The sequence below is a fragment of the Cydia amplana genome, chromosome 7 (assembly GCF_948474715.1).
Source record: "Cydia amplana chromosome 7, ilCydAmpl1.1, whole genome shotgun sequence".
NCBI lineage: Eukaryota > Metazoa > Arthropoda > Insecta > Lepidoptera > Tortricidae > Cydia > Cydia amplana.
Window position 1 is genome coordinate 7,430,800 of NC_086075.1, and position 15,064 is coordinate 7,445,863.

Here is a 15,064-nt window from a genome sequence, read left to right on the forward strand (position 1 = left end):
GGATAGATTGGTGAGCGAGGGCGGAAGTTGAGGGCGGGCGCTTCCGGCGGTTCCTTCCGGAGACGCGAGCGAACTTGAATCCTAGATGTGTGCACGTCGCTTACCGAGATATCGTTTCAAAGAACTAGTATATAAGTACATCAGGACTAACGGTCACTCTATCCCGCAATGCTAGACGTCAACTACAACAACCTACGCTAGTTCGAGTTTGAAGCAGATCCACTGTGGAACGAGCTGACTGCTAGAGACACGTCCTCTACTTTGACCTCTGGGTAACAGTCAGGGCGGGACGGATTCGGGTGCTCTGATAGCAATGCTGCAAGAGTATACGGGTCATTCTTCTAGTGAGTGACAGGGACCGATAGGCCGCCACACATTAATCTGACGGAAAGTACTGATATTGCTTAACACATAATGTGCTAAGTACAGATATTGTTAAGCACCACAGACCTAGACAACACCTACATAGTGGGAATTCGTATTACGTACTATAACGTACTATAATATGTGTCTTAGTTAGACAGGATGGAAAGTAAAACACGTTTTAAAATAACCTATGAAAGGAAGCTTGTTTTGTTAAAAGTAAGGATTAAGTTTGATAAAAATAGGGATTGAAGTTGCTAATAATATGGATCTCAATGGCACCGCGCTCATGGTTATAAGAATAGCAAATCTGATTCCTCGCCGTACCATCAGTTGCAAGCAAATTATTGGTTTGGAAACTTACCGACACTAGCAAATATTAGTTCGTTTGCTATCATCAACCTTTGCAGGAGTTGTAACTAAATATAGCTTGTCTTCTAGTTGGTTTGGCTTCTATTTCTATTTACTTAATTAAACAATCTTAGAGCAAAATTAGATTTTTGTTAGAAAAAGATTATTTTAATAATGCGTATTGGCTTCATCTTGCCCCATCATTTAGTTTAGATAAAACAATCATTTTTACAGGCGTATTCTGTTTTAATAACGGGCTATGAATCAGATCTGGATTAAGTAGTTATGGATTCGATCTGTCAGTCAATCCATTAATAATCCAGATCTAATTTATATCCTGTCATTACGACAAAAGTACCTATTAATTATTTATATTGTTTTATTAATGTTTGTTGCCTCAGGACTCGGTCATGGTTTAATCTCTTTTTTATTAAAAAGGATATACCTACTTTCTGGCATGTGTCGTGGACGAGGACGCTTCGACGCGGCTACTCCCAGTGGACACTCGTTATCGCCACTTGTGTGTGCCCGCTGTCGTCGACATATAACTCGTTGGCTAATGTGAATTGGAAAATATTACGGTTACTATAACAAATGGATACAATTATTAAAAATATGCTTTCCTCGCCAATCAAAACAAATTCCTTGTCTGCCCTTGTAAATATAATGAATTGTAGGTGTGATTTTTAGGGTTCCGTACCCAAAGGGTAAAAACGGGACCCTATTACTAAGACTCCGCTGTCCGTCCGTCCGTCCGTCAGTCCGTCCATCCGTCCGTCCGTCCGTCCGTCCGTCCGTCCGTCCGTCCGTCTGTCACCAGGCTGTATCTCACGAACCGTGATAGTTAGACAGTTGAAATTTTCACAGATGATGTATTTCTGTTGCCGCTATAACAACAAATACTAAAAACAGAATAAAATAAAGATTTAAGTGGGGCTCCCATACAACAAACGTGATTTTTGACCGAAGTTAAGCAACGTCGGGCGGAGTCAGTACTTGGATGGGTGACCGTTTTTTTGCTTGTTTTGCTCTATTTTTTGTTGATGGTGCGGAACCCTCCGTGCGCGAGTCCGACTCGCACTTGGCCGGTTTTTTATGGCACTTGTCCTTAATTAAAACGTGTAACAATTCAATATAAAAGCTACAACTTTTCGATAGCACCCTCTTAACTAAAATTGTAAAGAGAAAGAAGAAAGCTTAAGAGGGGAACAGTTTAAAAATAAAAAAAATGAAAAGTTTTAAAACTTTAACCCGACCACCATTTAAATTAATTGACACCTCATTCATTAAAAAAACGGCTCAAGGCTCAGTAATTATGACGCGAGACAAAGGTCAAAAATGTTCTGGAAAACTGGCGTCTTTTGGACAACAGGTACATTATATTAATGATTCGGGTACATTTTACTAAGGCTTTAAGAATTAGAAGGTTTGAACATGCTTGGGCGAGAAAAGGTAGGCTTTAAAGTTTTTAATACCCACATAATCAAACTGCTAAAATCATGAATTTCCTTAAAATTTTGCGTAGTCGGCTTAAAAACAACTACATACAGATTATCATTGAGAGAATTGAATTGGTTCGATGATTGTTAGCCTCGCGCGGTATTTGCAGATTCCACTCGTGCAGCTCCCGATGGAGGCTCGTTATCGCCGCTTGTTTGCCGCGGCCGACAGATGGCGGCACACATTACAGAACCTCTAGTCATGCCTCTAATGACGTGAATTACAATTGTTCCGGAGACGAGTTTGTGGGTTACTTACTGAAAAATATTAGACGTATGGTTTTGGTTAAGCAAATGGCTGACATTGTTGGTACCTACAGTTTAATCCAAGTTATAGCCTTTACGTATCTAAAAGTTAGGTTTAAACGCCAGCACTGGCTTCAATAAGCCTTCGCTCTATTCCAGCCAGAGCTGGCAGCCAGCTGTTAATACGAGGCCAAAAACAAGCCATTGCTTTCACTGGCAGCTAGCACTGGCTTCGTCTAAACCCTGCTCAACATTTAACTTCTTACTTCTTCTTCTTATCATCACTCGTCATAGTTGCATATCATTAATTTTTCAGGTACCCATTGACATATATAATTCACGTGGTTCCTCACTTAAATGTTCCGTGGCACCATTGCGTAGGTACTCAAATACGCACATTATATCAAAAATTAAGAGAGTTTTTTTAAGTGATCGTTAAAGCTTTTCTCTATCTCTAGCTACTTTATACAAGTACTTTTGCTCATTACTTTTAGAAGGCAATCTAACTTTTTACACGTGTTAGGAAATTGGCTAGAATCGTGTAACAAGATTATGAATTCTAGAGCGAGTCTTATTAATTTCATGTCAGGCCGCGGTTTTGAGCATAATTTCGCAACTTATTAGGAGTTATAAAAGCCATCCCTCTCCCAATTATCATCTTAAATTACAAGGCTTCCACTATTACATTGTCATAAATTAAGCAATATTTAAATATGGACCCGCTGATTATATTGATCACATTTTTTGCGTAGAATTTAAATTGCAAATCCGACTTCCATTCATTTCCACCACGATTTATCTTATTCTTTACCCTTAAGATTTTGCTGTGATTTTCAATGGAGTCGGTTCTTATTTAAATCGAGGGAATTCAATTCTTTTTCACGTACACTTAGCTCAACCGTATTTCTGTGTAAGCAGAGGTTTTGATTGAATCCTCTTTTGCGCGTAAGTATTTGCGGAAATAAGGAATGATGAGCTTGCCTTACGGTTCCTAGCCGCCTGAGTAAGTGCCTGCTCACTTATTTGTACGTACTGGTTATTGAACTGTAAGGTTGCGAACTTTATATGTATTTTAATTATGAGATAGCCTAGAGATAGAATAGAGTAGCTAGTTTGATAATAACTATTTAATTATCGTGTGTTAGTTATTTACTGCCGCATTCTTGAATTGATTGATTTTATTTCAATAAAAATATAGTAAAAAAATTAGGTACCTATTTACATGAAACGGTCTTTGAAAAAAGACGCATTTAACCGATTTACAAGACCAAAGTGATCTCGATCTCATAAGAGCTCCGCGAACAGTTTTGTGCTGAGCTCTAAAAATGGTTTTGCCACGAATTTTCATATCATGATTATATTTTATCTGGGTTACAAAAAAACTATCAGAATTCTAGCTTACGTTTCCTTTTCACGATTGGACAGACAGAAGAACATCGTTTCGCTAATAATGTCCGTTCACTACGCCCGAAAGTATTTCAGCGCAAGTTCGGCCATTAAAAGTTGTACGTAGGTACCTAACTTGTTCAAGTTAAGCTACAAAGAAATCAAATAAATATCCGTGAATCGGTCATAAAATACGAACGTGATTTAAACTACTCATACTTAATGCCCATGATAATAAATTATGTGGACGTGCGTGATCGGTAGGTATTTTTGAATTAATTGTAGCAGTTTTAAAATTTGTACTTAGCGCGTTTATGTTAATGCTCGCGTTGCGTATTCCAACGCACTTATCGTTTTTTGACCAGAGTATTTTGTCTGTATTTAGGGTAGAACGGTGTAAGCTGTACCATAGGGTAAGTTGATATATTAACTATAGTTATTAACGCTTGTTCTGTGTCACAATATGAGGTTCGCTTAGGGGTACGGAAAACGAGATTTGTGTAATTTCAATATATTTTGTACTCGAGGCTACCACCTTGAGGTGTATTCCCATTTGTCCCGCCGGGCTCAGATGGTAAATAGACATTTCATATAAATTAATTTATACCCACTTGATGTATGGCGGACGGTCAGGTGAGGCGGGTATAAATACACGTACCATTTGATATTTTTGTAGATTTTAGAACGAATTATAAGGAAAGGTTTGAGCAATATTTAGCCTTTCATTGTTAACTACTCCTGATTTCTATTTCAGATTGCCTGAAGTTAATTAGTTCTATAGTGATTGTTGCTCTGAAACTAAAGAGGACGTACGTAACAAAAGTCTTCTATTCTGAAGGAATTAAAAGGACTTTGAGCACAGACTATCGTCTATAAAGACTGAATGAGCTAAGTTTAGTATTTAGAATCAGAGAGCAATGATTATCTCGGTGAAGTACGATCACTCGAATAGAATTTACAAAACTTAGTTCGGCACGAAAACTTTCTATTTAACTAAGATTATTAAGAATGCTATACATTTTGTGACAGTTTGTTATGTGTACAGAAGATTGATAGTATTCCTGTTCAAAAAAAATAGGCACCTCCGCTGCCGGGGAGTTATTTTCGTAGACCACTTCCACTTGAGGCGCGAAGATAAATCGAGTCTGTAAAAACTTTTATTTTGCTCCACCTAGGAGCAGGCTTCGTAACAGCTTGCATTTATTTTATAAACGATATGGGAAGAAAGGTACCTACCGTGTGTACCTACGGTGCCTTTAATATTTCGCGACCCTCGTATTTTCTTTGTGAGGCTGGTAGTGAGCGATATTAAATAATAGACGGCGCTCGTGATAAAACGTTTATGTGTAAGGCACCTAATCAACGTAAAACTTTAATGCTCTTTAGCCAATAACGCATCCGAGTTATGTTTTTAATAGCACCTATTATAAAGTGTTTGACAGCCGGCGATTAAAACGGTTAATCTCTATTAAATTAATTAAGCGTGAAGTCGTTCTTCAATCTCTAATGTTATCACTAGTATTCATTCTTAGGTATATTATTTAATATACTATGTACCTACTTATGTATTTATGTTATTTTATATATGGGGTTTATATTTATGTATTTATTTTAAGTTAATTTTATATTAGTGTGTTTTCGGCTGATAATATTGTATAGCACCGCCCACAATCTCTCTTGTTGCCATAACTTTTATTTGGTTTAATAAAAATTAAATAAGTGTACCATGCATGAACCTTTTCTATAACAGCCAAACCCTTTACCAGGAGCTTTAATATCTTTACATAAATATATGTTGCAACTTTGAAATCGGATTTCCAATACCTACCGCTTAGTTATCTACTCACCCGATTCGACTGAGATTCAGCGCACGCTAGACTGACTCTTTTGCGGTAGACTGCACTGTTTCACTGCCGATATTAAAAATCGGTCACAGAGTTATCTTCCACGGCAAAATTGTACTCTAACAAGGCACACAACGAACGAAAATAAAATTCCATTTCTCGCTTCTCTGTAAACTTACATAATGAGAGTAGGTACTCTTACAAACTTCATGATTTGCCAGCAGCAAGTTTATCGTAAATTCACTATTGTTGTCGTTCAATTTCCCGTACGTCTATCTACGTAAGTGCAAATACAATACTTGTCTATTCACAAGAAAAATAGGGGTTGTTTATGAGAGAAATACTACTTGGATAATAACAAATAATTCGTGATAAAGTATGCCACATAAACATACATAACTTCACAGTTTGCGAGCACAGGTACAAGGGTTGAAATATTGAGGGAGCAATCTTCATTTATATAAATTTATCCTGGTTCAAATGAGGGTTGAAAATAAGTTGACTAACCCTACTCAGAATGACCTTAAATGCGTTGGGTTCGGGAAACGAGCCGTAGCTCGAGAAACGTCCCTCACGCCGCGATTAACATTCAACTGGGCTCTAATCCACTCAGCTTTTCCTTTGGGATATTAACTTAAAAGTATCTCATATGTAAATCATATAACGATTGATTTATTGATGCTAAGGAATGAAATGTGTTCTAGTTACCGTACTGACACACATAAACATAAATAACGAGAAATTTGCATAAAAACTTGGCACGTAAATCTTATTTTTTTACTCTTTACAGGGTTCTAAAGTTTTATTGAATGGCCGCAGGTGACCTAGCGGTAAATAAAGCTTACGGTTTCCAAACAAAGAGGTAATGGGTTTGAACTCTGTCTCGTACCAAAATCCTAATTGAAACCGATGATAATATTACTGTGCTTGGAGCAAAACCAACTACGGTTCGCCCTTAAAATAACCTTGTAATCAGGATAGATATTATCTTGTTAGGGTGGAAGGTTCTCGGAATGAGCGGCAACAGACCACACATCCCGCACATAGACGGTATGACAAGAGGTGGCTAAGGCTAACGTTAGGTGTTTCAATTGGCGGACCGATCCAACCGATGTCTTTATTAAACACCTGCATACGTATAAAATCTTAGTTAACCATTTTGTTAGATTCGGTGGCGGATATCTCCTCTTGAATTTTGGATACCTAAGTAGGTAATTTGTATACTGATTAGATCTAAAATGTGAAAATTTTCGCGTTGCTGCTAAAGCGTTAACGCAATCAATGTTACTGTCAATCTTCTTGATAAAAAGAGAAGAGAAAAGATCTTCTTGAGAAAATATAAATAAATCTTAGATCTTCGATCTTAAACCCCTGAAATACCGCAAATCACGTGAGATAGACGGCTTGATTCCTATCCATCAAGGGATTACAATAAGAGCATCGGTCTGTCGTCGCAGGGCCTTTATGGATTAAGTCGTCGCCCGTCTAACACCCTCTGTTACTTGCCTTCGCGTATGCTCCACTTGAGAAGGCCGAAACAAGGCAAAACTTAGATATCGGTACAATTAATAAGTTTTTGGCAAAAAAAAATATTTTTGGTACAAGCTTTTATCGCTGACTGTACTTTTCTTACGACAGACAACCTAATACTCATCGAGACAATTCTAAAAACCCCTAACACAATTAGGTTGCATTGTTTCATCACAGAGTTCCTATGGCCACCTCCTGTCTCCATCAGATCAGCTCGATGGTACCATAATATTGCATTGTCACTCGACTTACATATGTATGCAAATTTCCAGCTTCATTGGAAGTCGGGAAGTGAGTCAAAATAAACTTGCAAGATTTTTAAAGTGTCATTCAATAGAACTTGCTAACTATGTAAACAAAAGTTACTAGTAAATTGACATTTAGTGTCAATTTTAGTATGGCGGTTTGTTTACATAGTTAGCAAGTTCTATTGAATGACATTTTACATAGGTACATTGCAAGTTAAATAAAAGCTTGTAAAAACCAGTACAAACTTTCCAAGTCGTGGTAAGCAATGACGCTCGATTTTAAAGTTTCGATGAACGTTATTCCGATTATTATAAAGAGTAATGACAAATTTGTGTAGGAACAAAAATAAACGATTAGCTGTAGACCCTGGTTATAGTTATGTGTAATCTGCCCAGAACGTTATATTACGGATATATCAGTGATATGAAGATATTATTAGCTGTCGCTACATTTTATTATCTTACCGAGTTACCCGCACCGAGAAGTGATTTTTAGAACGAACGGGTAATTAATTCTGAAAAAATATAAAATGCAATTTTTATTTATAGGTAAATTCTTTATTAATTCAACACGTTACGTTACTTGTCATTTCTCCTAATTTGACGTAAGTAATCCGAATACGACGAACACCCCGCCGTTGGAATCCAGTGCCGTCGCTCACCAAATATTTGGTTCAATATTTGGTCACAGTATATTGTCTGGGGTATTTATGTCCCAATTAACGTTTACATCAACTACTATTTTAAAAATCCGCTGTATACAGGTATATAGTTCAAAAGGTAATACTACGACTTACGATAATGACTACATTTGATAGTTTATTGTAGTTTAACAGTAAAATCTTATTCAATTACTCATATAATCTGGAACCGGTTGAAATAGCATTAAGCTTTGGCTTTTAAAAACTTACCTATTTGTATATTATGTAAACCCTATAAAGCGAAAGATTATGTTTTTAACAGTAGGTATGTTAGATATAAACGGCAAAAACCAACAAATACATAATATAAGGTGTTATACCAATGATATCTTCTACCTAAAGATTTTATTTTCTAATAAATGCTGCTTTTTGCCTCATTGAAACAGCGAATATACCTTATGATATTAATGCATTTTTTTATACGTAATAATAAGTAGTGGACTCACATTTCTCAGGAATTATAACATTGGTACAACTACAGTACTTACACACGTCATCAGAGAAGTATTTTCTTTGAAAGAAATATAAAACTATCAATAAAGCAAAAAGCATCATTTTTACAGTAAAAGTATTTGATACCTTTTATTAGCATTAGGTCTGATAATGTTTTAATTTTCAGTCGCATTCAAGTAATAGCTAATAAATTAGAGTACGATAATTATAATGGACTATAATTAAACTTACACAAATTATTTACACCTGCTTATCGAAAATAAAGATTCATAGTCGCACCGTACTGTAAGCACACCTCTTCCTTTCAATAATAACTAGAATTTTACTTCTTATTTAATACAATATTAGCAATTCAATAAATATTGGACACATCCATAACCATTAAATGTTTCTAAATATTTACTGAAAATTGTCTTTTATTTAAGCATCATTTTTATTACTACAATTTAATTCCCGACCGTGCTTAACTTTTTAAAGGTTTAAATTATTGACTAAAAGAAAAGAAGGGAATACTTTTGTCATGGAATGATAACATTAATAAATTTGTTAATAATATTTAAATATACTAAATAGATTTTTCAGATAACAACATGGAATGTAGTCTATGAAGATGTTCATATTAAATAAGATTTGCTCTAGAGTCTAGGAGATAGATTTAAATAAATAATTATTTAATTTCCAAAGAAGGCACGATGGACCAAAATTCTCAAATAAAGTAAACAATTTTACTAACACCAATACTGGGTAATAAAGAGCCTGCTCTCAATATCATTATTATAACTGAATTTGTTACTTGTACACGTGAAATTATGTTGGTCATTTGTTATTTGTTAATCCATTTATTAAAAAGGTAAAATTATATAAACATATATAAATTTATCTAAAATCAAGATATTACTGTTTTAATTGCTTTAATGTGGCAGTTAAAATATAATCTATTTCAATGCACAATACCCTCCATATCGTACACAATTCAAAAATATACAATCAAACCTAAGGTAACTAAGTTTCAAACTCTCGTAACTATAAGTATACCAATCAACTACCACACTAAGATACTGAGATACCATCATGTACAAACTCTTATGTATTAATAAAATTAATACAGTTGAATTAATGTCTCACTAAAGTTGAAACTAAAACAATTAAAATACCTATAGCATAGAACAAGTTCAACTTGTTAAAAATTAAGCTGTAAATATTACAGCTTTAAATTTGGCAACCAAACAAATCTAATGCAATTTAGAAAATGTACTTATGTACCTAAATATGCTGTAGGCACACCACACCCATCGAAGCGCAGCGCGATTGCTTGTCAACTTTTTACATGTTACGCTCACGTTTTAAAATATAATTTTTTGATTGTCCACAGACTAAATGGAATCGAACACTAGTGTCAAATTAATAACATTATTATTTTGTCACACTCCGACAGGTTACTCGTACCTAAACTGAAACCAAGTTCGAATTAGTTTATGAACAGCTAGTGACATAGCGACCTTTACGGCTTTTGGTTAATAGATGCGATTTACCACAAAAATACTTCCCTGAATGCTTAAAGTTAAAGTAGACATTTTATACATTTTACTAATAGTTTTGATGGAATTCTGGTCAAGAGGTAATGCTGAAAATGGCAGTGGAAATATCGCTATGTCACAAGCTGTAATAGTTATTTTCGATACAAGTGCGAAAAAGAGGAATCGACACGAGTTGCGAATTACCTATTCGCACGTGTATCGAACAACGTTTTACAGTACATATGGCCCTTTAAACTTTTGACATCGCACGAAAAGTGCTATTTTACGCACTAGTGCGTGAAAATAGGGCCATATGTACTGTAAAATCTATTAAATAACCTCAGTAGTTTATTGAAGGATTGTAAGACAGGTCGAGATCAGTAGCATTGCAGCGGCGTGCGCGAGCGGCGAGGCGGCGCCAGTGGCGTGTATGTCGCTCTCCAGCAGGAACGGCTCGTCGATCACGTGGATGACGCCGTTCGTGCACTCCACGTCCGGCCGGAACACGTGTATCCAGTGCCCGTTCCATTCCACGTAGTAGTCTGGGCACGGAATTTGAATTATTTGAAGACACTTTTGCCATGTTAACGATGGAGATGTGTAAAGAGTTAAGGTTGTGCGGTTTAAAAGAACGTTCACATATTTTTTAAATAAAATTGCACACGCGAGAAAACAATGTACATGAGGCCGATACCAAATATCAATGAAAAAACATCACGGACTGGTTCAATCTCGAAGGTCCAAACATTCAATTAGTAGATGATGTGCAATTGTGCAGGCAGTACGGCTCTAGGATTTGTTAACTCACTTTTGTCAGACTCCTTGACACGCAGTCGCAGCGGGTCGCGGCTCGTGGGCATCACGAACGGGTGCGTCTCATTGGCGTGAAGCTTTAGGTCCGAGATGGTGTACGAGCGGCTGGCGCGGATCACGTGCCTCTCCAGAATTTGTTTCGTCTGTGGAACCGATCAGTAAAGTTTCAATTATGATTGAATAGGTGCGGAATTGCCTTTCCTAAGTAAGTAGTTCTGCGTTGGTAGCTTTAGTAGCTGAAGTTATGGTGAGTATACCTACCTAGGTTAATAACATAAAAATCCTGCGGTATGACTGGTATGATTGACTTATTTCTGCCGGGTATTATACCTACCAAATAACTATACAGAGTGCACAAAACATAAGTTATATAATGTACCTAACCTAATACTTACCTAATGAATACGTAAATTTTGGGACACACATAATCTCAAACATTTTACCCTAGATTTCCTAAATATTACCATTAAATTCTTAGTAAATAAATGCTTATACGCATATTCGAGACAAGGAAACTACATTAAACTAAACCCTCGCGTTGCCTTAGGCGTAAATATATGCCCCAGCACTTTCGGAATGTCCAAAATGGAAATACAGGAATGTTAAGTCGTTCACCACGATAATTTGCATTTGGGGTCGGCATGTCCAATATGTCCATACCCCATACCCTTCTGTATTAAAGTCATAAAATGTATGGTTTAGGGATTTACCACGTTTATGCCAAGTATTTAGCTGACATACCATCTCCCACACTGTTAGCTGTACATCGGTGGACCTTATGCCTTTTGTAATAAGATCCACCGATGTACAGTTAGGAGTGTTGCTGTTTGTACTGAAAACGGATCCGACTGAAGTCGTTTCAACTGTCTGAATGTGTCGATGCCCGATGCATCGTTAGCATGCTAGCGCACTACCTATCAGAAATTCAGTATGAAGCACGTTCGTTAACAGCCTAAAGTCAATTTTTTTATTCGGTAGACTAAAATGACATTTCATATTATGAAATGTTATTTTATGTTCATATTATGAAATGTCATTTTAGTCTACCGAATAAAAAAATAGACTTTATATTTAGCCGTGTCCTCCGAACCCAAGATAAATTATATTTTTATTTCTACATGGTGACTCCCCTGGCGGCCTAGCCAAGGTGACGATCGCTGTCCCTTCGCCATCGAATCGCTTTGTGTCTCTCTATCGCTCTTCCATATTAGTGCGACAGTGACAGTTGCGTTTCGATCGCTACGGAGCGTACCTAAGCGATTGGCACGACGTGGCTACGCGGCCTGATGTGTTTTAAAATATGAATAAACTTACATAATATCCGAAGTCCATTTTGAACAGCGCTTTGAACGCTGAGGGGTGTCGCACTTGGAATTTGAGCCATGCATGGTCGCGAGGCACGAAGTATGTGTACCGGTGTTCCATGTCATTCAATTGCGTGTTGAACATCTTCCGCTTGCCCAGATTGTATGTGATGCTGCGATAAATTAAAATACATGTAAGTGTCAAAAAAATTATTGCGGCTCAAAGTAAGCCATCAGTTTGAGTCTAATACAGAGCGTGTAAATATAATTTAAAGCCGTTACCTACACTAAGGCAGTCATTTTATTGTATTTAAATACGCTGCCGTCTGTAAGGCTAATAAAGGGCGTCTATCTACGTTCTTTTTGTGTGACGCTTCAAATAAGTTTCAAAGTAAATGTTTTCAAACATGTTAGAATATGTCTTACTTCAGCATAGGGTCCGTCTTCAACTTCTCAAATATAGTGGTGTAAGGAACTCCCAGAACTCTGTCGATGATGTGAACGAAGCCGTTGGTCGCGGCGATGTTGGGCAAGGTTACCGTGGCGTTGACTCCGCCCCCCTCCACGGTGAGCGTCTGATTGTTGTTGTGGGTGAGCACGTTGAAGTACAGGTACTTGCGGTGCATCGCTGTCGGGGCTTGGTAGATCTGAAACATGAAGTCATGTCTTACACGACTCATACATGACTCAATAATGGACCACCAACCACCAACTACATACAACTAACACAGGATTAATGCTTTATATCTGATCTCATATATTTTGTGTTGAGTTTTATACAGGGTTACACCACATAACGCTGTCAGTGCCATGCCGACATAGCGTACATTGCACACCAAAGTTGTCAAAATGGACTTTGACTTTATATTGGCACATAGAGTGGCATACAAATAAACATTTAGTACGTACATTGAACAAACGGCCATGCATCTAATTTAATTCCAGTGAGCAAATTTATATCTAAGAAATATACAAACAAAATTCACGAATACTGGGTCTAATTCTAACTAAGGTCACCCGGGGCGAAAGCAACTAAAAAAATAGTATAATATTTTTTGCCGCCCTCTACCATGAGCTATATAATTAGAAGGGTTATTAAAATAAATGTACTTAATTGCTCACATTTCAATGAACGTTTTCAACTTTAATTACACTACAAACAAGCTTAGGTTTTTCAATAATTTATTTTATTGTGCCACGAGAGCAGTAATAGTTACATTGACCCCACCTTGAGGTTAATGTGACTATTACTTATAACATCATTGTAATCAGTAACTAAACGTTGGGGGTAAGAGTACACGTTTATTCACGCAACACCTATCCGAAAATGGTATCTAGTCGCAGAGAATAGGGCTCAGTCTCCAGCAAATTCATTTTTTCATTTTTATGGGGTAAATGCAACTATCTTCCATAGTGGCTAGTGTTGGTATACTACTTATCGATAAATCTTCATATGACTTCAGTATTCGTTGAAATCATTAAGCTATGCACCTTGAGCTTTTATTGTAATTTGAATTGTTTACTGTTAATAGCTCAAAGATGACAAGAAAATAGTGTTTTAAGTACGAGCTCTTTTATAAAGCCTTGTGTGAAATGCTAAGAAACATACGCATTCGTCAATCTGATACCTAAGGTAAAGAAGAAAAAACAGACTTATTTCTTAAATTGGACATTTAAATAATCAACATAATAAAAACAGTTTCTATGTTTTTCTTACAAACTAAAGGAAACATCTGTATTCAACAGTAAAATAACAAGTACTTACGAAAACAATCCAAATAAAACTTTGCACCTTTGCGAAAGTTGGTCCCATATAAATTTGGAAAAAAATCCAATTCTTATTTAAGCTACTCATTTGTCATTTGTTATAAAAGTCTTACATGCTTCGCACCAATGGGGACTATCGTTTCTTTGCTCACAAGTTGGCGCCACTGTTGACTAAGGTCCAGAGGTATAGCTGTCAAAGGCGACTTTATAAGATCGGCGCCAAAACAAAATTTTAAATCTTGAATCTCATTAAGTTTATTAATTATAAATAACTATCATCATATCGAGTAGCTATGCCGCAATGTTGTGCAGTTCCGTTTCGTACGCAAAAATAATTAAAAATATATTTTGTAAAAAAAATTATTAGTCCAAATAATCCATATTTGCGATAATTTCACGAAGGAGATCACTTTTCAACAGGTAAATTAAAGAAATTATAATTTATATCACGAAACCCGCCACAACCAGCTAAAAGTGAATGTTATTGGACCTCACCCGACACTACCGCCTCTAGTGGCAAATTCACACGCGATAGCCCCCATTGCAGATCTTAAATAGTTACAAAAATATGCGAAATTCATTTATCGAAATATCGACACGGAACATCACTAACAAATGGCACTTTTCATACAAAAACTATGGGGCTATTGCAACTGTCAAAATAGTTGCAATAACCCATGTGCACGAAAAGTTGAGGTTAATGTAACTATATCAATAAAATATTAATTGCAAGACCTACAGTTCAAATAAATATACCAAATGCACTTACGTTTTATCTTTTCTTTAGGATGAACGTTACGTTTTGCAGAAAACGGTTTGAAATATTTTTTTTGGCACAAAACGTAACACACCACAATGCAAAGCGTTGCTTCAAAATGGCGGTTGATAAAATTTGCTCTGTCGGTACAACAGTGAGCGATTTAGGAGCGTAATTTGTGTTTTATTTTATAAAGCAATTATTTTTCTACCCTCAAACACATGGCGCTTTTTATAAAAACCATTATATTGAGAGAAATTTCAATTAGTTACCTTAGCCTCATGG

At 36.4% G+C, this 15,064-nt stretch overlaps 1 protein-coding gene across 2 annotated transcripts in view; it reads right to left on the minus strand.

Annotated features, from left to right (window-relative positions):
• Positions 1 to 10,468: 10,468 nt before the first annotated feature.
• LOC134649550 (fasciclin-1) overlaps positions 10,469 to 15,064 on the minus strand; it is an 85,000-nt gene continuing 80,404 nt past the window's right edge. For both annotated transcript variants that reach the window (XM_063504319.1, XM_063504320.1), the window contains 4 exons: positions 12,682 to 12,902; positions 12,266 to 12,428; positions 10,947 to 11,094; positions 10,469 to 10,680 (listed from right to left, as the gene is read on the minus strand). In XM_063504319.1, the coding sequence (XP_063360389.1) occupies positions 10,487 to 10,680; positions 10,947 to 11,094; positions 12,266 to 12,428; positions 12,682 to 12,902 (726 nt within the window). In that variant the 3' untranslated portion in view covers positions 10,469 to 10,486. The remainder of the gene's footprint in view (positions 10,681 to 10,946; positions 11,095 to 12,265; positions 12,429 to 12,681; positions 12,903 to 15,064) is intronic.